The sequence below is a fragment of the Polypterus senegalus genome, chromosome 1 (genome assembly GCF_016835505.1).
Source record: "Polypterus senegalus isolate Bchr_013 chromosome 1, ASM1683550v1, whole genome shotgun sequence".
Lineage (NCBI taxonomy): Eukaryota > Metazoa > Chordata > Cladistia > Polypteriformes > Polypteridae > Polypterus > Polypterus senegalus.
In genome coordinates, this window is record NC_053154.1 from 171,645,793 (window position 1) to 171,671,781 (window position 25,989).

Below are 25,989 nucleotides of genomic sequence, written 5' to 3' on the forward strand. Positions count from 1 at the left end.
TTTTTCAATGAAATGTTTCCTATTTTTTAGGCAGCCGAACTAGTTAACAAAAACCTGGAGCATTATATGGCTGATATGCGCAAAACCCGGGATTACTTAGAAAATTGTCTGGAGGTAGGAAATATTCATGTTTCTGTCCTGTACAGTATTGTTCCTAGAAGTTGCTTCTTTCTGCTTCCTGATGGAATGTTGAAATTCAAACCGTATGAATAGTGTGCATTACTGTTTATTTGAGATTTTGAGTCAGCGTCTATTTGTGCAGTTCACTGTTCATTTTCATTTTGTATATTTGAGAAGCCCACTTCATCTTTCTTGTTATTTATATACTGTATAGACATTTTTTGCAGTGCTGTATCACTTATTGTACTGTTTGGCAACATCTATTCATTCATCCATGTTTTAAATACTCTTACGCTAAACATGACTCCCATCTGGATATCTTAAGGTGTATTCCTTCTTTTCTTGTGTTTTCTTGTTTGAAACATTATGGTTGGCAGATACAGCATCAGAGTATCAATATGTTTTTATAGTTTGTTATTCTTCTCTCTCTACAGGGTGTTTTTGGAACGAAAGTCCACTTCAACAACCGCTATAATGGAGTAGCAAGGCTTCCTAACACATGCAATGTCTCTTTTTTGGGTGTAAACCTACAAGGTACCAGAGATTCAGTTTTTACATTTGAAATATTTTTTGTTATGCAATGGTTATTTTTTTTAATTATTATTAGGTTCAAAGGTGGAAATATGGTTAGCTTAGCTACAGCCTCACAGGTTTTAAAAAAACAGGGGTTCAGTTTCCAGCCTAAGCACTGTCTGTGTAAAGTTTGTGTGTTCTTCCCATGGGCATATGGCTTTTTCCTCCCAAAGACAGACATGCTAGTTTAACTGGCTTCTCAAATCTCAAATTGAACAAATACATGGGAATGGGTTTATGTGTCAGTGTTCCTGCATTGGACTGTCACCCGCCCGAGACTGGACTTTGCCCATATCACCAGGATTAGACAGGCAGGATATTTGGTTGAACAAGAGCCAAAGGTATACTTTCCCTTTCTAGACTTGTAGCATATTGTGGACCACCAGGCTGGCATGGCTGCCTCACCCAACACAGACAAGCATGGGACACAAGTTCAAGGCACACACAATTTTTTTTTTTCCTTTTTTACCTCGTGGGAAATACCTTCCCCCATTTCCCACAAGTCTAGCACAGTCCACAGCATAAGCACAATAAACTTCCTTCTCTTTTTCTTCTCCTCCACCCCTCCGGTCAAGCTTCGTCTTCCTCCTCCCGACTCTGGCTCCTTGAATAGTGGCTGCTGGCTCCTTTTTATACTGCACCCAGAAGTGCTCCAGTTGCTTGATGACCTAGTTTTTGGCAGCACTTCCGGGTGTGGCAGAAGAACTGCCCAAAAGTGCTCAGCAGATCCTACTGCAGCACTCCCTGGCGGCCCCCGTGAATCCCAACAGGGCTGCACCAAGTCCAACTCCCATGGAACTCTGCGGGAGTCTGAGGAACTGCTGCAATGCAGCGGGGCTACCATCTAGCATCCTGGGGGAGGTAATGCTCTGGGGGCCTGGGCATCAACTTCAGCTTTACATAATGTTCCTCAAAGCATTTGCGAACAATTTGTATAGTGTGTCATGGCACGGTATCCTGGTGAAAGAGGCCACTTCCATTGGCGAATACTGTTAACATATGTATATATGGTCTGCAGCTATGTTTAGGTAGATGATATGTCAAGGTTTTCTTTGCAGAACATTTCCCAGAGCATCATACTCCCTCCACAAGCTTTTCTTCCTCCTTCAGTGCATACTAGTGCCCATTCTTTTCCAGGTAAATCACATACATGTAACTGGCCATCGACATAATGCAACAAGCAGGATTCATCATACCAAGTAACCTTCTTCCATTGATACAAGGTCCAGGTTCTGACTGGCTCATTTCAGATGCTCTTTAGGTGTGCTCTTGTTACTAGATAGCGAATGTCATTCATTTCGTATTGGAGTGGTCATAATGTTTTGGCTCATTGGTGTACATTTATATATAATCTGTTAAATGAAAAACACATGTCCAAAGATATGATGTTTGCAGGTGTATTGTCAAATATGTAGTCCAAAGCAGTGTCAGGAAAAATTTAATAAATACATTAACCTGGCTGAACATCTCAATAAATAATTACACAACATGCTCACTGCTTATGTCAAAATGGTATACAGTAATCCCTCGCTATATCGCGCTTCGACTTTCGCGGTTTCACTCTATCGCGGATTTTAAATGTAAGCACATCTAAATATATATCACGGATTTTTCGCTGTTTCACGGCTTTCTGTAGACAATGGGTCTTTTAATTTATGGTACATGCTTCCTCAGTTTGTTTGCCCAGTTGAGTTCATACAAGGGACGCTCGCTATTGGTGGATGGCTTAGAAGCTACCCAATCAGAGCATGTATTACATATTAACTAAAACTCCTCAATGATATAAGATATGCTTCCCGCACGGTGCTTGAATATTTGTTTCTCTCTATCTCTCTCACTCTCTCTGCCTGACGGAGGGGGTGTAAGCAGAGGGGCTGTTTGCATAGAGGTTGTTTGCCTAGAAGATACGGACGCTCCTCTACAAAATGCCGCTTTATCGTGGTGCTTCTGCATACTTAAAAGCACGTATTGATTTTTTGATTGTTTGCCTTTCTTAGAAAGAGCTCTCTCTGACATTCTCTGCTCCTGACGGCGCTCCTTTGAAGAGAAGATATGTTTGCATTCTTTTAATTGTGAGAAAGAACTGCCATCTCAGTCTTGTCATGGAGCACAGTTTAAACTTTTGACTAAAGGGTGTTATTTCATGTCTAGAGAGCTCTAATAATGTTAACAGTGTGGGAGAGTTTATAAGGGCTTAAAATATATAAAAATAACCATACAAACATATGGTTTCTACTTCGCGGATTTTCACCTATCGGGGGGTCTTGGAACGCAACCCCCGCGATCGAGGAGGGATTACTGTAATATGAATAATGTTAGGATGTTGCATTCAAGAAGTTTTGTGGTTTTACGAACAAGAGTAAATTTAAGAGTTGTGGTTGGATGTGGGCATTAGACTTTTTTCACATTGCCATGAAATAAGCAGAGAAATCATAGATAAACCTCTGATAAAATTGCTTCTTGAAAAATAAACTGTCATCAGTACTGTTTAACTGTAAAAGTCCATGCAGTCTGAAAAACAACAAAATTTATTTATACAGTACATTTTAAAACAGTGAAGCTCAAAGTGTTTTACAAGAAAACCAATTAAAAAAGCCAATTCAGGAAAGGCAATACTATTTAAAAAAAACACTCCACTTAGGCTGGAGAATAAAACAAAATCTTCAGGGGTTTGAAGGCCAAAAGACATCCATGCCGCACTGGGCATTTTACCTAACATAAATGTTTTTAATTCTTAGTTTTCATATTTGAAGTTGGTCTTGTAGATAGTTGAGATTCCTGCCTTCATTATGACATCACTGCATAGTGAGTTGATCAGGTGCTGGTGGCACTTATTGTCACCACAGAAGAACAAATCAAAAACAGTAGAGAATAGTGCGAATTAGTATAGACTGAGGATCACTGAAGAATATCATAGTTCTGTGGCCATATAGTCCATAAGGAATTCAATTAAATTGTAGCTATGACAAAGCCATATTTAAAAAAAAAAAAAAATGTTTTTTTTAATAGTTTTGTCCCACAGTATAAGCCTGACAAATTACTGTAGGTAAAGTATTCTACAATTTAGGTTCATAGCAGCAAAATGCCGTCACACCATTTCTTTTAAGCTTGGCTCTTGGAATTATAATTATTAGAATTACAAAAAGATAGCTGGCGTGCAACTGTTACACAATGGCATCTGTTCTTTTTTTTTTTAAATGAGTTTCAAAATGAATTATCACAGGCCCTGTGGTGTATATGCATAACAGCATGTAAAAGCAGATGCATGATAATGACTACTGGTTAGAGTATGTTGTGTTTTTTTCACCTTTATAGATTTTTCTGTTTTAAGAATCCAGTATGTTCCCTATTAATATACCTTTTAGACAAGAAAACAAGAATGTGGTCAGGAGCAAGGTGGAACTTCTGCAGAAGTATGAGAAAGTAGGTGGGAGGAGGAGGTAACAGAGTGAAATTTTGTTTGGAGTGACATGGCATAGAATCGAAAAAACAGTGCTGCATTAATTTCTACTACATTTCATGTATCGGTTTTCTTGAGACAATTAAAAAAAAAAAATATGCTGCAGCCAACTTTTTGAACCACCTTGTCATCAGCTTTGCCTTACTTATTTTTATCAGTGGCCAAGTAAAAAAAAAAAAGCCCCAGCTGTTATCTGCATTTATCTGCACACACACACACATATATAATATACACACATATATATGTGCAGTTTTACCTTTATTCAGTGCACATATACAACCATGAAAACACCTATCCTCCACTCAACTGAGATAATATGACATGGAATTCCATCTTCTTTATATGGAATAAAACATCCATCCATTTTCTAACCCGCTGAATCCGAATACAGGGTCACGGGGGTCTGCTGGAGCCATTCCCAGCCAACACAGGGCACAAGGCAGGAACCAATCCTGGACAGGGTGCCAACCCACCGCAGGACACACACAAACACACCCACCTACAAAGCACACACTAGGGCCAATTTTAGAATCGCCAATCCACCTAACCTGCATGTCTTTGGATTGTGGGAGGAAACCGGAGTGCCCGGAGGAAACCCACGCAGACACGGGGAGAACATGCAAACTCCACGCAGGGAGGACCCGGGAAGCGAACCTAGAATAAAACAGCAAAAGAAAAAAAATGCAGCACAGGCCTAGCATGCTTATCCCTTTTTTGAACTCCAAGTAGTTGCTCCTGGATTTGCATATCATCTCAAGTAGCCCTTGACCACAGGAGTGAAGTAACTGGATGAAACATGCAATTGCACAGTTTGCAATTGCTTAGTAATAATTATCCTACATTTTACGATATGGCAACCTTACCTATTCCATTCCCATTGAACTATCATGCATTTCTCAGTTTTTACTGTGTATTAGTCAAATAATATGCATGTCACATAAAAAACAATACCATCTTAATCTATATTACCCAAATAGAGAATATATTGATGTATAAAAAAAACTGATAAAATGTAAAGAGATTTAAATGGTTTTTGCAGACATTAAGATAGAACATAAGGAATAAGCAACCAATGCAATACACCTCACTCTATACTGACAGAAGCCTCAATTTTGTTTATTATTAAAGACTTTAAAAGTATCATATCACCTTTGCTGGTTTTTATCTTTTTTGTTCAGTGCTTAATTTCCCACAATGGTAATTTACCAGCCAAAAAACAGTTTTAAATGTGATACAGGACATTGAAAAAAGATCATAATCATTTAATTTATTTACGCATTTTCCCTGCCAAGACCGCTTTCAAATTTTCATCAGAAATTCTATACAGAAGTGAAATGTTGCTTGATGCCCTCCCCCTGTAGCCTAAAATGACATGAGTGAAGTGGAAATAAAAGTTTACCTCGGTGAACTTGATCCTCTCTCAACAGTTGTCAAAACATGAACCAATTCTTTAATGTATAATGTATGAGAGCATATAGCTGCCACATGCTTCAGCATAGAGAACGAAGTTGCCGTGTGTTTGGATGGCACTCTTATATCACAGGATGCAGCAAAATGAGACACTTTACAAAGACATTCAGTTATGGGTATTTTAGCCTAGGGCAATTTTAGAAGGGAATGTGGGATGAGCAGCTGCTCAACCTAATGTGCTTGGTTTTCCGATTTTAAATAAATAATGTACCATGAATGTTAGCCCACTGAGGTCATGTGTTCTGAAACAAAACGGTTAGATTTGTAAAAACCTCTTTGAAATATTCTATAACTAGCATACACCTATTGACATTGAAAAGGAAATTTAAAATACGTATAATATACATTTCACATACAAATAATGTACTCATTTTTAGATAGATACTTTATTAATCCCAAGGGGAAATTCACATAATCCAGCAGCAGTATACTGATACAAAGAAACAATATTAAATTAAATAGTAATAAAAATGAAAAAAAATTAAAATAAAATTAAATGTTAGCATTTACTCCCCCGGGTGGAATTGAAGAGTCGCATAGTGTGGGGGAGGAACGATCTCCTCAGTCTGTCAGTGGAGCAGGACAGTGACAAAAGTCTGTCACTGAAGCTACTCCTCTGCCTGGAGATGACACTGTTCAGTGGATGCAGTGGATTATTCATGATTGACAGGAATTTTCTTAATGCCCGTCGCTCTGCCGCAGATGTTAAACTGTCCAACTTTAATCCTACAATAGAGCCTGCCTTCTTAACAAGTTTGTCCAGGCGTGAGGCGTCTTTCATCTTTATGCTGCCACCCCAGCACACCACCGCGTAGAAGATCAGCCACGAGTTCTGGCTCGCCGACATCAGAGATGAGTGCAGCATTGGGTTGGACTTGTTGGCCCACTGGGGAGCACGTGTTGATGTGTCAAGGGCCGTCCTCTGCCTCAGTAATGAGACTGTGCCGCTCCGGTCGGGCTGGAACCATCCTGGAAGGGCTGCTTACCTGAATTCACCTGGACACCCCTGCTCACCGGCTCCCGGCCGCTGCTCGGGAGCTACAGGGACTCAAGAGGACCCCCAGGAGAGTATTGCAGCTCAGACCAGTGCATCCCAACTGCTTTCACCACACAACCCCCCATCATCTGAGACGGTTGCGCTGTGGAGGAATTGGGCCGTCAAGTGGTGAGCATCTGAGCGCCACAGCAGGAGCAACTACAGCGCCTATTGAAAGACTTTGTGGACATTTTTGCGGCCCGAGAGGAGGACTGTACCAGGACAGCTCTAGTGAAACATCACATTGACACTGGCCACGCCGCCCCCATTTGTTTGCGCCCCCACAGATTGCCTCTTGCGAAGCGTCAAGCTGCTGAAGAAATGATTCGTGATATGGCAGCTAACGGCATTATTGAGCCTTCGGACAGCCCCTGGGCTGCACCTATGGTCATGGTGCGGAAGAAAACGGGGGGGTGGCACCACTGTGTGGATTTCCGCAGACTAAATGCAGTCACCCGCAAGGATTCATACCCACTGCCACGCATCGATGATGCATTGGATTATGTGGCTGGATCCTGTTGGTTCAGCACCTTGGACTCGCACAGTGGGTATTGGCAAGTAGAACTGGCATCAGAGGAACGGCCCAAAACTGCATTCACCATCGGACAAGGGCTGTGGCAGTTTAAGGTGATGCCTTTTGGACTTTGTAACGCTCCGCCACCTTCGAAAGACTGATGGAGCGGGTCCTTAAAGACATTCCCCGAACCCGCTGTGTAGTCTACTTGGATGATCTTTTGGTCCATGGCAGAGACTTTGACCAGGCTGTTCACAATTTATGGGAGGTCCTGACAGCCATCCGTAGCGCCGGATTGCGGCTGAACCCCGCCAAGTGTAACCTACTCACCCGACAGACCCAGTTTCTGGGACACGTGGTTAGCGAGAGTGGGGTGGCTACCGACCCAGCGAAGGTGGCTGCCGTGAGGAACTGGCCCCCACCAGCCAACATCACTGAGCTGTGGAGCTTTCTGGGCTTAGCCTCGTACTACAGAAGGTTTGTCAGAGACTTTGCAACCATTGCCAGCCCCTTGCACCAGCTGACAAATAAGGGCCAGCGGTTTGGGTGGTCTGAGAACTGCGCAGCAGCCTTCCAGCAACTAAAAGCCGCCCTCATCGGCGCACCTGTCCTGGCTTACCCTGATCCCAACCAACCTTTCCTTGTGGACACTGACGCTAGCAATGTGGGTGTTGGGGCCGTACTCTCCCAGAGGGGGGAGACCGGAGAGAGAGTGGTGGCCTACTATAGCTGCAGCCTCAGTCGACCAGAAAGAAACTACTGCGTCACCCGGTGGGAGTTGTTAGCAGTGATCCTGGCAGTACGGCACTTTAGGCCCTACCTCCTGGGTACTAGGTTCACACTTCGGACTGACCATGCTAGCCTTACTTGGATGTTAAATTTCCGGCAACCAGAGGGCCAGGTGGCAAGGTGGATGGAGATCCTCCAAGAATACGATTTTGAGGTACAGCACCGACCAGAGCGGCAGCATGCCAATGCTGATGCCCTCTCCAGGCGTCCATGCCTCACCGGCGAGTGTCGGTATTGCAGTCATCAGGAAGAAAGAGGTCTGGGGCCATCATCAGCATCAGCAGGGCTAGGTGACACTGATGGGGGAGGGGAGTCGTTCACCACTGACCAGCTGAGGCAACTGCAGGCAAACAACCAAGTGTTGGTGAAGGTAAAGGGCTGGCTGGAGACCCAAGCACGTCCAGACTGGCAAACCGTGTCCTCCCAGGGGCCTGAGATCAAGTCACTTCACTCCCAGTGGGGCAACCAGGAGTTGCACGATGGCGTGGTCTACAGACGGTGGCAAGCACCAAGAAGTGGAATTGACCGTCTGCAACTTCTGGTTCCCCATGCTCTGTGGTCAGAGGTCCTCCGTTGGGTTCATGGAGCAGCTGGATCCGGCCACTTTGGGAATGCTAAGACAGTGCGACGGCTGCGGCAGCGGTTCTATTGGCCAGGGTGTCGGCAAGATGCAGAGCTGCATGTTCACTGTTGTGATGTCTGTACCGCACAGAAAGGACCCGGCCAACGCTCTCATGCGCCATTGCAGCAGTACCTAGTCGGGGCACCCATGGAGAGGATTGGGGTGGATGTCCTGGGTCCTTTTCCTGTCACGAAGCGGAAACCGCTTCGTCTTGGTCGCTATGGATTATTTTACGAAATGGCCAGAGGCATATGCAGTTCCTAACCAGAGTGCCTCCACAGCAGCCCAGCGGCTAGTGGATGAGATGTTCACCCGATTCGGAGTGCCGGACGAACTTCATAGTGACCAAGGGCGGAATTTTGAGAGTCGGTTGTTCAGGGAGGTGTGCCAGCGACTGGGGGTGAAGAAGACCAGAACCACTCCCCTTCACCCTCAAAGCGATGGACTGGTCGAGCGTTTCAACCGCACCCTGGCCACCCAACTTGCTATCCTGACTAGTCAGCACTAGAGACTGGGACCAGCATTTGCCTTTGGTCCTGTGAGCGTATAGAACAGCAGTACAGGAGTCAAGTCAGTGCACACCGGCGGGGCTGATGTTCGGGAGAGAGCTCCGCACGCCAGTGGATTTGGTGTTTGGCTCGCCCCCCGAGCCTGAGATTGTTGGTGGGCCCAAACTGGACTACTTTAGGCGGTTGAAGGTGCGTCTAAACACCGTCCATCAACTGGCCAGGGAGGCCCTAGAGGAAGCTGGAGCCCGCCAGAAGCGGGCATACGACACCCGGGCACACGGGCCGACCCTGGGACAAGGGGACAGAGTGTGGGTGTTTTGCCCCCAAAGGAAGCGGGGATTGTCTCCCAAATTGACCCATCACTGGCAGGGACCTGGGGAGATTTTGGACCAAATTTCGAAGGTGGTTTTCAGGGTCCGAATGCCTGGACGGGGCAGACGGGTGGTGCTTCATAAGCACCATATCACCCATTGACCTCTGAACAAGAGGAACCAGAGAACCAGAGTAGCTCTCCACCATCCACCCCCGGTGCCGAGACAGACAATGACGGACTCGGGACTGAGCCTGGCACGGGTGATAGAACATCAGGAAGGCCGAAGCGTGTTCGTCGCCAGCCAGGACATTTGTTGGATTTTGTTGTGGGGACACTAACCCTCTTGGGGGGGGCTATGTAATGACCCGGCAGTCAGCGCTAACAGCCTGGTGCATTATGGGTATTTCTTTAGAGTTTACTTTTTATGTTAATTAAGCAAGGCAATCGATTTCTTTTGTATTAGAGATGTTATGTGTTTATGTCAAGTTAGTTTGGGTGGGTTTGGTTCATTTGCAGCCCAGTTATATAAAAGTGTAACAGTTACCATCATGGAGAAAGATGTCTTTATGAATGGCCTTGCAATGTGTTAAGCTTTGTTTTTGACTCTCTGCTCTATTAAAGAGGTTATAAAGGACAGAGCTGTGTCTTGCTAGATATTCCATCTATGCAATTATTTACAGAGACACTCGGGGTCGTGCGGTGTATGGGACACGAGTGTTCGCCTGCTTAATGAGCTAGGTACAGCTGCGTGTATGGCGCTGGCATTCCGCTAGCCGATAGCTTGGGGGAAGTGCGCAGCAAAGTTCAGCTCCGAGAACTTCAATACTCAACTACCAGTTGTTACAGTAGTGTCAGAAGTGAATGACTCCCCTCCCCATCTTTTAATGTAGTTTTGTATTATTCAGCTGAGAAATTATTTCTTCTTCAGCTTTTAAGTTACACTAAGTAATGTGTTAAGCAGGTCAGATCTCTATTAGTAAATGAAAACCTTACTCTGAAATTGAAAATAAGGGGGTGGGAGAGGCTTAAAGGGTGTTTTGCAGGCTGCATTTTATGCCAACTTTTATTTTGAGAAAGCTGTTTTATAAGTAGACAGTTAATAGTTTAATGTGTAAAAGCATGTACATGTGTTTGTACTGTATATACTGTTTTTGACAATGTATCCAAATGCAGAATAGGTTATTTGTTTTATGAATAGTGCAAATGTAAACTGATACATGATTAAACACAATGTCATTTACTATGATACACAAGTTTACAGTTGTCACCAGATATTTAACATTTGCTCCTTCAACAACAGCATGTATGATGGGCATTGTTTCAGGTAGAATAACTTACAAAACTTTCACAAACTTCTTATTCCAATTCTCTTCCAGCATCCAAGCTCAAGGCAAGAACCAGCTGTGGTACAGGCACCAGTCCATCACAGGACTCCCTCATACACTCACAGATGTTCCTTCCATCACTGGGTCATCTTAGAATTGTTAGTTAACCTAAGAAGCATGTCTTTAGAAATGTGGGAGGAGAATCCACACAGACTTGAAGAGAATGTGTATGTTAGTCATGGACAATGAGTGGGCAGTGGATTTAAAACCAGAACAGTGGACCCTGTAGGGAGCAGCAATAATCTCTGTACCATTTATATAACTGAATTCTTTTTATTCTACATAATTAATATAATAGTATTTATATTCTTCAATTGACACAAAACCTTAAATAAGAAACACCTGTAAAAAGCAATGTATATAAAATATATTTGAGTGATTGGCAATAAAGCCTAATGGTATTAGAGAATGGAGGGAATTAATAAGGAATAATATTTAATGTATAAAGAAGAGCACAAAAAGTTTCTAGGCTCACTGTAAAAAATATGATCTGGTCAAAGCACAGTTGAGTTGATGATAAATATGCTACAAGTGTAGCTATCTAAAAGGTAGAGTGATAAACACCAAAGGCATCCCAAAGTGCTTACTAATCAATTTTAGAGAGGTATGCTGAGGACTATAAGTATGTCAGCTTGCTTGCTAACTAATTCTACTCCAACATGTAGGTTTGGTAGGGAGATTATACTTCCCCCAGGTAACTGCAACCTAGAACGCCGCAAGACTTGAGAACCATGAATAAAAGCCTACCTCTTTTGGCCAAAACACCTAAATGTAAGTGATTAAGAAATAATAAGGAAACGGATTAGAAAACAGAAAAAAGAGTAAAAGAAATAAAGTAAGGCACAAGGAACAACCTAGCAAATATACTTGTTGACAGGAAAATAGAACTTATAATTCATCCCTTCATGCTGTGTTGGGTAATCTGACCAAGTTAGGTGCTGAGTGCTATTTTTTTTTTTACCCTATTTTTCAGGTCGCAGGGTGCTTGCTAGCTGCCAAAGGCTCTTAGCCAGTGTGGGTGCTGCATGTCATTCAAGCCAAGAAGACCGGTGAGTTGGGTACCCAAAATTAAACAATTATGATGAAAGATAATGCTACTCAGCTAACTTTAAATTTATTATAAACCGGGAACACTTTGGCTGTCAAAAATGAGAGAAGCGACTGAGAGGTTCTGTTTTCTGTAGTGTGAGAGTTAATTAAAAAGTACATTTTGCTCCTATAAACTTGTGTTTCAGTTGATGCCAAGAAGCTGTGAATTTTTAAAGCTTTTTTCCCTTTAGAAGGTTTTTTTTGTTTTTTCTTTTTTTTCCACCCGCACAGTAGCAAAAGCAGCTGGGTGTTTGGAAAAGTTACTTGTTACGTGTACTTGTTCTTGTTATTTGTATTCAGACTAACATCAGTGAGGCAGAGGAGTAAGCAGCTGTAGCTGACACAGGCATTTCTGTACGACGATTAGCCACAAGCAGCTGTAGGACCAGACAAGACAGTAAGAAATTAACTAGCAGCAGATATTTACAAAGCAATTTCTTAGTTTTTTTCCATTTAATTTTAATAAAATAATAATAACAAAAATTAGATAGTTTTAATAATCCTAACTCAAATTTTAATAATGAGGCCAGTGCAATGCAAGACCTGTTGAATGTTGTTTAGATAACATTTTAGAGGAGCCCGTCATCTATGTGCCCTATATTATATCTGCAGGAGGTGCCAGCTGATCCAGCACCTGAACTGGAGGAGGAGTTGGCTGGCCTACATTGTAGTAGAGAATTGACAGACCTGGCCTAGGTATCCTATAAAGAGATAATTTGCACCCCTAAGGTGGCACGGGAGGCGCGATACCAGACAGATAGGGACAGGTGGGTCACAAGGCGCATGGTAAAGGGTACACACTGTCTGGGGGCATCGACCCCAAAATTGGAAGTGTCGAACAATTTTCAGGTCCTTACGGAGCTGGACGGTATTTCTGATGATTCTGAGCTGGTAAGCAGGTATGAGAAGCCCCAATGGGACACCTCAAAAACAGTTCCCAGAAAGAACGAGGTAGTGACAGTGAAGCACAGATTTGCATCAGAAACAGAGTCTTTCACGGTGTGTTGCCTTCTGGTTGCACAAGTGGGGGACATCCCTTGAAGGGTGGATAGGCTTTTGGCCAGAGTGGGGGTGTGTCAAGTTGTCATTGACCATGTGGGACAAAATGATATACATAAGAATAGTCTGTCAATTCTATGATCAAAATTTAAATAGGTGCCAGGCAGAGGAGCAGAACTGACAAGGTAGTCTTCACTGAAGTTCTGCCTGTGTCTCACACCAGTCCAGGTAAGATTGAGGAGATTAGAAGGTTTAGCACAACTTTGTGGCTGAAATCTTGGTGTAGGGTGGAAGGTATATGGGGCATTGGAGCTCCTTTTGGAACAGATAGGACCTGTTTCGCTGCGATGGGTTACATCTGAACCGGAGGGGTATCAATGTGTTGGGTAGGCGTATGAGTAGGTTAGTTGAGGATTATTTAATCTAGGTTATGGGGGGAGCAGGGAGTTTAGGACAGGCCAAGTTTAGAAATGTACATGGAGAAACAAACAATAGTGTTGAAATAAAAATGCATAGTAATGTAAATTTTAACCCAACGTTTAAATGTAAAAGTAAAACAAGAAAAACATTAACAATAAATAGCTTGCCTTAATTCTAGAAGTATCAAAAATAAAACAAATATTAGAGCAAAATAAGAAAGATGGGGATGAGTATTACATAGAGGGATTTGTGATTTTAGGAAGGATAGACTGAACAGAATAGGAGTTGGAGTTGCTGTTTAGTCAAAACAGAATTTAAATGCAAGTCCTCTTCAATTGGGCGGTAAGCCTTGCCTTTGTGAGGACATGTGGCTTTGCCTGGGAAGCATTAAGGGAAAAGGCCTTATTTTAGGAGTGTATCATAGACCACCCAATGCAGGCAGTAATGTCAATGCACTTCTTTTTAGTAATATTAAAAAGGCAAGTATATTATAGGCATGGGGGACTTCAACTACCTGAATATTAACTGCAATAATATTGCAAATAGCAGAGCACAGGAGTTTTTGAAGTAATCAGTGACTGCTTTTTAGCACAGCATATTAAAGCATTGACGCAGGGTGAAGCCTGTCTAGATTTATTATTTGTGAAAATCAGGATAGAATTGAGGGTGTAGAGTTGATTGAACCACTAGGGTCAAGTGACCATAATATAATATAATTCTCAGTGTTTTGGAAAAGTGCGGATGCAAAGACTAAAACTGTTAAATTTAACTTTGGTAGAGCAAATTTTGCAGAGATTTAGCAAAGTCAAAGGAGGACTGTGGAGACAGCTGAGAAACAGTGGAACAAGTTTTAAAAACATTTTACATGTAGTACAGGACAGGTACCTACATACATTTGGAATTAGTAGGAAATTTAGTATTGGGTTAATAAAGAGTGAGAAAAGAAGCTGCAAAAAGACTAGACCATATAAGACTAATAAATCCAATGTGAATCGTAGGGCATATGAGAGAATGAGGACAACTATTAAGAAGAATATTAGGGAGGAAGACAGTTAAAGAGGAATATAGCAGATAAGGCAAAACACAACCCAAAGAGATTCATTCAGAATTTTTGTAGTAAAAGAACAGTCAAGGAGGTGAAGTGCATCAGGAGTAGTAAAGGGGAATGAAAAAGTACAGACAGTGAAATAGCAGATACTCTAAACTCGCAAGTTTATGAGATCTTCACAAGTGAGGAAGTAGGTAACTTTCCATCGGTAAAAGGGACTACTAAGAAGGTACTGAGTAACTTAGAAATTTCAGAGGGTCAAGTACTGCTTAGATTAACACTAGAATTACCAGAACCTACGAGAAAGCTTGTAAATCCGGCCCACCTTAAATTCATTCGCACCTCTCCGTCAGTGTCTTTTGTCCTGTAAATGTGTCGATAAGCAGCAAGCAGCCTGGTATTCCATCCCCCCGCCCACTGCTGCAGTTCATTTCGCAAAGAAGTTTCTCAGTGCTCAGTGTTTATCTTCAAGTGACGTGCTGGAGCTTTATAAGGTAAAATAGTACATCATCATTTGGAATACATACATTTCATGTGTGTTCTGTGTCAACAACAATCTATGCAAAACGTAGTTAACACAGAAACGTTTTTTCATCCATCCATCCATTATCCAACCTGCTATATTCTAAGTACAGGGTCACGGGGGTCTGCTGGAGCCAATCCCAGCCAACACAGGGCACAAGGCAGGAAACGAACCCCGGGCAGGGCGCCAGCCACCGCAGAACGTTTTTCATGTTTTAGTAATAATTGAAAAAATGTAGACATGAAATGTATAAGGTGTGAAGCCTGAAATACAAATATGAAATAAACACTTTCACAAAAGATACAAGTATAACAAAACAAGTGTAATTTTATTCAAGAATTTAACCGAAGAAAAAAGAAAGCAGGTTACGGTAGGCGGTTGATACGACAGCTTGCGTGGTGCAATGCGAAGAACTGCTGCTTTCCAGTCAAAGAGGTTGCGGTTTCGATATCAGCTGCTTCCCAAATTTACCATTTTCGGTAGTGAGCTGCTCTTATTGTTAATATCATACAATAAAAGCATACATTTGATTTGCGTCTGTAAATTTATAGTTAAAGTTAGTGTTTTTTTTTTTCTTTCAGTTTTATTCTCTCTCTCACGTTTAAGCTCCCACACACCCCCTGGTTCTGATGCCGTTTTCAAATAAAGACGTGGTATAACAAACTTGTTTTGTTACAACCCCTCTTCATTTGAAAACCGTGTCAGATCTTGTGCGCCAACAAGACTGGGAGAACTGTGGGCGTGGATGCGAGTGGTGTGCGTGACTGAGAATGACTGGATGTCAATTTTTTTTATTCAGTTTTATTCTTGAGTGCTCCTGCTCAAGCTGAACTAGTATGCACCTTCTGATCCATGTTGTCAAAGCCACGCTGACAAAAAAAGAGAGACTTAGGTATATATGACATTTGGAATAATTCATTTTATGACCGATATTGTACATTTTGGAAAACGTTGCACTGATGCAACATTATATTCATTTGCATACCTTCATGCAGTTGTAGTTAGTGACCGCGTTTGTTTTTTTGTTCTGATCTTGTTGCTGCATGTTGGTATTTCTTTTGAACTCCAGGAGATGCAAAGGACAGCATAGTACAGAGAGGTCAGTTCCATGCTATATACAATCATCAGATTCAAATGTTAACAGTTCCCACACACACCCAAGGACCGTCTTTACGACATGTGTATAAGGTGTGAAGCCTGAAGTCCAAATATCATGTAAACACTTTCATAAAAAGTACAAATATAATAAAACAAGTGCGCTTTTATTCAAGAATATAGCCGAAGACAAAAGAAAGACAGTTACGGTAGGTGGTTGATACGACAGCTTGCGTATTGCAATGCTAAGAACTGCTGACTTCCAATCAAGAGGTTCTAGGTTGATGCTGGCAGCTTCTCAAGTTTACCATTTTGAGTAGAGAACTGCTATTATTGTTAATATTATACAATAAAAATATAAATTTGATTTGCGTCTGTAACAGCCGCTATAAATTTATAGTGCTTGTCAAAGTTAGCATTTTTTTATTCAGTTTTATTCTCTCAGTCACGTTCACACTGTCCCTGATCTGACACTGCTGTTTTCAAATAAAGACGCGCTATAACAGAGGTGAACTCTGATCGGAGAAAGAGAACAGAAGCCCTCCTCGCAAGAAATGTCCACTCACATATAAGAACAACGCAGCTGCACCAGGCATAAAGGCAAAAGATGGCACCTTTTGGATACAGGACGAAGTCTAGCGTCATCCTTCCAATCACCTGTCCTTGAAAGAAACAGCACGGCTTACAGAGCTCGCCAATGCTACACCGTCCAGATCTAAACACTAGCGTGGTGTATGTGCCCAAAAAAAGTCTAACTGCATTCTCGTACCATTGCTCACGTACTAAAGTGTCAGCAGGTATTTTTCATGGCATTACACGTGTAATCTGTGAGCATGCCCTTGACGATCAAACAGAGGAAGCTATGCAGTATATTTGTGACTTTACGCTGTAGGAAGATAAGTAAATAAATCAAGATAAGTAACATTCGATCTAGCTTTTATATAAGTAACATATAAATGCTTCTTATGTAAAGACCATCACAAAACTTAATCACAAACATGAGTTTGCACGATACATTGGCGAGCTCTGTAAGCCGTGCTGTTTCTTTGAAGGACAGGTGATTGGCAGGATGACTCCAGACCTCATTCTGTATCCAAATGGTGTCATCTTTCGCCTTTATGCCTGGTGCAGCTACATTGTTCTTATATGTGAGTGGACGTTTCTTGCGAGGAGAGCTTCTGTTCTCTTTCTCCAATCTGAGTTCACCTCTGTTATAGCTCATCCTTATTTGAAAACAGCAGTGTCAGATCGGGGCTTGTGTGAACGTGACTGAGAGCATAAAACTGAATTAAAAAAATGCTGACCTTTACAAGTACCATACATTTACAGTGGCAGTTACAGACTCAAATCAAATGTATGGTTTTTATTGTATAATAGTAACAATTAGTATAGCTCACTACTCAAAATGTTTCTTTTGGGACACGTTAAGATTCAAACCCAGGACCTTATGAGTAGGAGTCCGCCGCTCTAACCGCTGTACTACCCAAGAAGTCAGGGTAACAAGCAACATTAACCCGATTTCTTTTTCTTCGGTTATAGTCTTGGGGAGGAAAAAAGCACATTTGTTCTGTTATACTTGTATCTTTTGTGAAAGTGCTTATTTGAAATTTGGACTTCAATCTTCACACATTATACACTTCATGTCCACATTTTGTTATTAGTACTAAAACATGGAAAAGATTTGCCTTTTAGATATATGTTCAACATTTCCTGTCATCCTATACTTACACAGATCTTTGTTGACACGGAACACACGTGAAATGCATGTGTTCAGAATAACAATATATTTTTTCTAGTTACCTGACTCGCTGATAAACAGGGCTTCAGTTGGGAGATGTTTTTGCAGTTTCTCCGGCGGTGGGGGGGATGGTATAGCAGGCTGCTTGCTGCTTGGGATTATCGACACATTTACAAGACAAAAGACGCTGAATGGAGACATGCGAGTGGATTTAAGGTGGGCCGGATTTATGAGTTTTCACATAAGCTTTGGTAATTCTTGTGTTAAGAAGGCTAATGGAATGTTTGGTTATGGCACAATGTATGGAGTGCAAGTCCAAGGAAGTTATGCTCAAGCTTTATAATGCATTGATGAGGCATCATCATCAACTGTGTACAGTTTTGGTCTCCAGGCCACTAAAAGGACATACAGTAGCAGTACTAGAAAAAGTCCAGAGAAGAGCAACTAAGCTGATTCCAGGGCTACAGGGTATGAATTATGAAGAAAGGTCAAAAGAGTGTAGCCTTTTCATTTTAAGTAAAGAAGATTAAATGAAACATGATTGAAGTGTTTAAAATTATGAAGGGAATTATTACAGTGGATCAAGACTTTTATTTTAAAACTAGCAAAATACACCCGCGCTTCGCAGTGGAGAACTAGTGTGTTAAAGAAGTTCTGAAAAAGAAAAGGAAACATTTTAAAAATAATGTAACATGATTGTCAATGTAATTGCCGTAGGCTTATTAGTTTTGAGAGGGAATTTGATGATTGTAAAGAGTTTAATTTATGATTGTAAATGTTGTGTATGAGAAATGCACATTTTTAGGCAGGGAGCCAACCACGTGGTAGGTGCATGGACAGTAGCCGTGCGGAAAAAGGAAGGGGGACCGGGGGCGGCCTTTGTGCATCTCTGCCATGAAACAAATTGTCTGGTATCGGAAATAAGGAATGAAACTGCCAAAAGGAGAGGTCAGTTCCGAAAGTTCCTTACAGCATAATGGTAAGAACCGCCAAAAAGAAGGCTTTATTTTCAAAAGTTCATTAAGGGGCACAGCGCAAAATGAAACATACTTAACGTTTGTTAATGCAGTGTAAAGGATGAGCATGGGAAATTTGTGCTTCCTACGTATATTGGAAGTTGCAGAAATAGTGAGGAGGGGCTTCGCTTATCTATATATACAGTTTAGGGGGTAGACCCGTTTCCCTGCCCCCCTTGGGTGTTGCAATAGGACATGAAACATACCTAACTTTTGTAAGTACACTGCAAGGAATGAGCACATGAAATTTCAGCTTCCCACCTATATGGAAAGTGGGATAATTAGTGATGAGTCAGTGAGGGCTTTGCCTTTTTTTAATATATATGAGATCATCTAAGTGTAAATTTCACACAAACATTAGGAAGTTTTTCTTTAGACAGAGAACCAGACACTGGGAATAAGCTACCAAGTAGTGCTATAGACAGTGGGATGTTAGGGACTTTCAAAACTAGACTTAATGTTATTTTAGAAGATTTAAGTGGATAAGACTGGTGAACTTTGTTGGGCTGAATGGCTTGTTATTGTCTAGAATGTTCTAATGCCAGCCTAGCCCTGGTGTTAAGAGATCACACTTGAAAAAGGAAAGTTTAACTATCCAGTTCCAATGCTAGTGAACTATATACAATGTTATATAAACTGCTGATTTTCTCTAAACAAGTTCCACCAGAAATGTAAAGCACTTGGGGATAGTCTTCACCATTGATAGTGCTACATACAACATTAATGACTGCCTTTTTGTACATTTATGAAAATATTTATTAATCCATGTTGGAGGGCACAACAATCTACAGTTACATTTCCATCCATACATCCATTTTCCTCCAATCTTATCTAGTTTGGGGTTGCAGTCAGTGCTTAGATCAGTACATATCAGTAAACAGTACATCACAGAACATGTATACCCACATTCATATGGGGTCAGTTTAGAGTTGCCAATTAACCAGACATGCATATTTTTGGATATGGGAGAAAATCCCACCCAGACATGGAGAGAACATGCAACCTTAATGCAAAAACTGTCTGGGCTTGGATTGGAATCCAGGACTACAATTGAAAACTACTACCATCATGGTACCAAAGAGTTGCATTAATTTTTCTTAAAATCAAAGGTGCATAAGACAACTTGGGCCTTTTCCATAGACTGCAGTTACCAGGAAGGAGCCACATCTTTTGCAGCCCAACTTGGAACCCAAAATTAGTATCTAAAATAAGAATAGCTAAAGTTTATACCACCCTTTACTTTAAAATAAAATCAGATCAGATGCTGGAGCAGGCAGTGACATTTGGTTAGAGGAACATTTTGTGGTTACACAGTTTCATAAAGCTCGTTTTGCTTCATGTGATATTAAATCTTTCTCATACAAAACTGAAAAAATAATTCAGCAGAAAAGGAAGAGTTAACAAGGAAGGAGGAACATAACGCAACAAAATTCACAGCATCTCTGCATACAGGAAATGGGATAGATATTAGAGAATCGCCGTCTCCATTAACCCCTTTGGCTCTTCCTTGTTTTTCAAAGGTGGAATGGATGCCTCTGCCTTATGCGTTTTCATTCATCCCCTATTAGCTGGAGCAGTCTATTTAAATTCATCCAGCCATCCATCTATCCGTTCTCTTCCGCTTATCTGAAGTCTGGGTGCAGGGGCAGCAGAGGTACCAGACTTCCCTCTCCCCAGCCGCTTCTAGCTCTTCTGGGGAAATCTCGAGGCGTTCCCAGGCCAGCCGGGAGACATAGTCCTCCTGCATGTCCTGGGTCTTCCCCGGGGCCTCCTCCCGGTTAGACGTGCCCAGAACACCTCACCAGGTAGGTGTCCAGGAGGCATCCTGATCAGATGCCCGAGTCACCTCATCTGACTCCTCTCGATGCGGAGGAGCAGCAGCTCTTCTCTGAGCCAATCCCAGATGACTGAGCTTCTCACCCTATCTTTGAAAGATCTTTATCTTTTCTATTTAAATCCACCCTCTCATAACCATATAATATTTCATTATGTGATTTTTGGGAGCCATTGCCTATTGCAAGAGGTTCGGGAATAATCTTGGAATTAACCCTGGATGTAAAACAAGACTAGCACAGAGCACATTCCCACATTCATTCCCACCGGGGGTTTAAAGTTATAAGTTCACCTAAACAGCAAGTCTTGTGGGAGGGAAAATCAGGGTACAGGGAGATTAACACTACTGAAGGGATACTGTTCCTGGATCTAAGAGGCTATCTACAATGCCACATACTGCCTTCCTTTTCTTGGTTTAAGAATCTGCCCTACCTACCCAAAGTCTTTTAGAAAACCCGTCTTTTGATAACTCCAGAATACACTACACCCCAGACCTTTGTTACCGTTATGGCTGACTCTGATTGAGCTTGGCATTTCTAGGCCTCTCTGATACCATTAGTAAGGAAAGAAAATTAGTGTTTGCTTTTGGTACAACAACCAGAGATCTGCAAAATTGTGCTGTCCTCTGGTGATAATCTCATATCAATCAAGGACAAAATCATTGAGGAATCCTTGCCTTAAAGAGCAAAGCCTGTCATTCTCTTACCATTATCTAGACAATAGCTCACTGACTTGTGCAATTTATCCTTCATCTACAGCAAAAACATACTCCTTGTTTTAATGATTGCTATTGGTGAGATATTTATTAAAACATATGTAAAATTAGAGTCAGTTTTTTGAAAGTTGTGTAAAATTAAGTATGAAGTTTCCGATTGTTATACCGAGGCTGACTCCTGTTACACTGGGATGAATGTTTACCATGTCTGCAGTTTACAGGACATTCTTACATCATGTAAATAGGTCAGGTTCGAGCCTACTGTGTAACTGTAGGATACAGGGTGAAAAAGAAGCTAGGAAGATAAACAAATCCATCTATTTTCAAAGGATCATGTTTGGTAAGAGCAGCCTAGTTTTACAAGTGACCCATTTCTTCACCTCTGGTCTTTTAACATAGATGACTCTCATTTTCTAATGTTCATCAGTTTTTAAGGTTAAATTCAAATCAATCTATTTATTTATTATAGTTTATTTTAGAAATAAACAGTTCCATAAACTACTTGTCTCCTTTAAATAATATTTTTAATTATGCTTTTTTAGGCCATCCCATATCTTGTTAAGCTGTGGCGTCAGTCCCTCAGTTGCAGCAAATGCTATACGCCTGAGTGTAGGAAGAGAGACCACTACTGAAGATATAGATGTTATCATCAAGGATCTAAGAGAAGCTGTAAATTACCTGGAGGGCCGGTGACATTGTGCTCCCTTGGGTTTCTTAAGTCATTCTGTGGTAATGTGTACCTTAACTATAAAAAAAAAATATATATTCCTTCTTTTTATTACTAAGTTAAAAATACCTTATAAATATACACAATGACCAAAAATAGCATTGTTAAACTTAGAAATTAACATTCTGATATTTTTTTATATTCATGCCTTTAGTTTAAGGGTTATTACTACATAATTAGATGGACTGTGTGTGGGAAATATGCCTCTTATTGTAAATAATTGATTTACTAAATGACTTTGAACATTTTAAAAATAATTTTGTCCCAAGTAGAGCTTGTATTGAGATCCTGTACAAATCTGTGAGCAAATCTTAGAGAGCTCAGTATGGATTTGTGCTAACCGACTGAATATCTTAATGTTTAAAAGCATTGTTTTCTGATCCGCATTTTTACCTCATATAGGGAAAGGCATATAGTCATCTTCATGTACATAGCCAAGTGACGGATGGAACCAAATACAACAAGCTAGATTTTAAAAATTACAATATCTTCAAGGGTAATGGGAATAAAATGTACAAAGGGGACACATTTCAAAAGAACCTTCCTTATTATATTTTGGTTTGATTATGTGTAATACTGATGCTAATGAAGATGCTGAATTGAAGGAGAAATTAAAAAGTAATGCACTGTAAACTAGTATATCATCATTGTATGTCAAAAGGAAACAAAGACTGTTGTATGATAGGCCTGCAATATCATGAAAAATTAATGTTGTTTCTGTAAATTCCTATCGGTGCATTAAACACATTGACACTTGGATGATACTATTTATTTGATTTTCACTCTTGATGAAAGTGTTTTTATTTTGAACATCTATACTTAGTAGTAATAATTGCAAGATAAAAACCTAGGGAAAACAAATTGAGGATGGCTGTTACACATGAGATATTTGTATTTAATATGTGGTCTTTACTTGTTTATGTCTTTCTTTGTTTAAATGTGATCTAATGTATACTGTATATTAAAAATGGCTCAAGTTCATGTAACTGACAAGAGAAGGAGTCAACTGATTTAACAAAAGCTTTCATAATTAGCACTCTCCTAGATTTCTGTATACAGTCATAGATATAAAACCAATCTAAACAATGGTAATAGGCTAAGCAGCTCTCTGAGATTTGAACCTTCAGGTCAGATTGCATGTGAAAGCAAACTACATTGCATCATAGCTACTGTATAGTAGGAGGAATGTAAAAGGGATGTAAGTGGTTATTCTATGCAAGAAGAATATACTGTAAGCTTAGAGTTACATGTCAGTGGATTACTGATAAGGAATAATGATGTTCTAAAAAATAGTCTAAGCACAACTACCGCACTGCTCTTAATGCCACACTTTTCAGTTTACTGAGGACACTGAGCTAAAGTAATCAGTACGAATAGATTTTCTGGTGCAAATTTGTATATGTTTTCAGATTTTTATTTAATTGGTCAAAGTGTAGTGAAATGTAGTGTTTTAAATCCACTACAGTATGTGGGGGTCAGACATCAATATAAAATTAATATGGGCCAGAAACACCTACAGCAGAAATCAATAATTTATACAGTGAAGAAGGAGGTATGAATTTATTAAACTGAGATCAAAAAATACTTTGTTCAAACTTTTAACTGGTAATGTTTTAAGTTTGGAAACAGCATAAAGAATATCTTTAAACCTGTAATACAGCTACCAATTAGGTGGTGCAACAGGTTTGTTAAATTTAACTACAGTGGCATGATTAGCACTGCAGCCTCATGCAGGCAGGGTCCTGGGTATGAATCTTGCACCTAACCTATGTCTAGGTGACAGTAGGTTATCTGTCTTTGTGCAGGTTTTACTTCAGGTAATCCAGTCTTCCTTTCACAAACTAAAAGATGTCAGTCTTCTCTTCATTTGCAATTCTAGAATTAGCCCTGCGTGAGTATATGTGTATGTGAGTGGATGTTACAATGACCTGTCGCCTTGTCCACAGCTATTTCCTTTCTCCTACCCTGTGTTGTGAGGATGGGCTCTGACACCCAAAAAGCCTCAATGTGATTAAAAAAGTTTGACGATTTTGGACACCTGCAGGAGGATGGCGTTGTCACTATTCATACTGTAAATAACTGAGAACATTTCCATCCAGTATCAGATCCACATGATCAAGCTTAAGGTTGTTTAAGTACTCACATCCCAAGCACCTGTGTGTTAGTATAATTTAACATTCTAAATTCACTGTGCATGAGTTAATGGGTGTGCGTGCGTGATCAAGCCCTGTAATAGAGTGCCACCCTCCAGGGCTGGTTTCTGCCTTGCACCCTATACTTGAACAAAAGAAAAAAGAATATCTAGGAGATTCTGTCAGAAGCTCAGCCAATTGTTGTCTGCTAGCTGCACTGATCTCTTTTACACAAAGCAAACTACTACTACTCATAGGTGCTCATATCTATCTATGCTATTACTATTGCAATTGTAGTTCTTTTCTCATTATGGCACCAGTTAGTTCCAGCACAAATGTTCACCCCTCTGCATAATTAGGTTTTTTTTTTCTTTATAAGTTTTCAAATTTCTTGTTTCATGAATAAGATAGATAAATGTTTGATCGCGTTTTGCAGATTCACTAGAGTGCCTTCCCAGATGCTTTGACCTTGTCACCTATGACTAAGTCTCCTTCTGTCACTAACTGCTGTTTGTCCAAGAAACCGTCTGTCAGTGAAGACAAATGAGATCCATGATTAACAATTACAGACTCCAGGCAGTGAACACATTAGACACCAAGAATCAAGAGGGAGGCAGCCAAGTCTTTCATTATCCTTATTACTTATCAGCTCATTCATTTCAGTAACCCCCGCCCCTTCACCAACAGCTCCTCATGTGACTAGGTAATCTGGAGCATCTCAGGTGTCCCACTCCTATTGCAGACTAAAACACACATCTTACAATCAAAATAGGTAGCAATACAAAGAGAACGCCATCCTGTCAGAACTGTGGGGAAAATGGTTCTGCACCCAGCTATCCAGGCGTCTAGAGAGGGTCAACTTTCTGCCCTGGAGCACCTAGCAGCAAAAGGCTTGCTGACTCCTGATATTTCCGATCCTCTAGGTGCATCCCCGGTGCACCACGCGGCACGCTGTGGACACCTTGACTGTCTGTGTTTTTTAGTGACTCGAGCACATCTACCTGGCAATTCAAGAGCCAGGAACGGAGCTACACCTGCTCATGATGCCTCAGCCACAGGACACCTACAGGAGCTGCAGTGGTTGCTCAGCTATGGGAACTGCAGCCTGGAGGTAAGGACAATGGGGCCACAGTAATAGGGTGCAGACGTTATCAACAATTTGTTTCAGTGGAAGTCATGAATTCATATGTTCCTGTAATGTGGGAAAGACGAGCCTAGAAATGGGGAACAAAAACATGTATTGTACCCTGACAGAGCAGAGTACAGGCTAGACCAACCAGAATGGGCATATTTTTGCCTGCTTTCATAGAGAATCAGTGTAGAAATGTAGTACAACTTCATAAGCAGAACTCAATTAATTATAGGATTCCATTATTAATCAAGGATTTCTTGTCCACTTAGAATTTCAAGTAGCTGAAAGTGAAAGTGGAATCCAACGACAGCCAGTAGCAAATTGAGCTTGTATACAGGGAATTGTGCTTACGGGCTTGGTTCCTGCATTGTACACAGTGTGGAAAGGATTTGGTTTATTGTGCTTCTGTAATAGAACAGAAAATGTATTCACAGATTTACACTTTATAAACGCATACTGTTCAATTTCTTCAGGTAGGTCACATGGTGATATAGTGGGTAGTGCTGCCACTTCTTAGAGCAAGCTTCCATATTTAATTACTGAAACCAGTCATTGCCTGTGTGGATTTTTCATGGTCTCCCTGTATCTGCATGGCTTTTTCTCCAGGTACTCCAGGCTCTATAACCATATCCTCAAAGATGAGCATGTTAATTGGCACTTCCAAATTATCCCTGAGACAGAGTGCCATGCTGTCAAATCAGCACCTGGGGTAGGCCCCAGATCAATATGAA

The 25,989-nt window shown here is 41.0% G+C and overlaps 2 protein-coding genes across 2 annotated transcripts in view; both read left to right on the forward strand.

Annotated features, from left to right (window-relative positions):
* scly (selenocysteine lyase) overlaps positions 1 to 22,984 on the forward strand; it is a 48,203-nt gene extending 25,219 nt beyond the window's left edge. Inside the window, 4 exon segments of the mRNA XM_039762994.1 lie at positions 31 to 114; positions 555 to 654; positions 11,765 to 11,840; positions 21,810 to 22,984. Coding sequence (XP_039618928.1) covers positions 31 to 114; positions 555 to 654; positions 11,765 to 11,840; positions 21,810 to 21,960 — 411 coding nt within the window. The 3' untranslated portion in view covers positions 21,961 to 22,984.
* Positions 22,985 to 24,593: 1,609 nt separating this feature from the next.
* LOC120535275 (espin-like protein) overlaps positions 24,594 to 25,989 on the forward strand; it is a 128,128-nt gene continuing 126,732 nt past the window's right edge. The window contains exon 1 of the mRNA XM_039763007.1: positions 24,594 to 25,237. Within this exon, the coding sequence (XP_039618941.1) occupies positions 24,944 to 25,237 (294 nt within the window). The 5' untranslated portion in view covers positions 24,594 to 24,943. The remainder of the gene's footprint in view (positions 25,238 to 25,989) is intronic.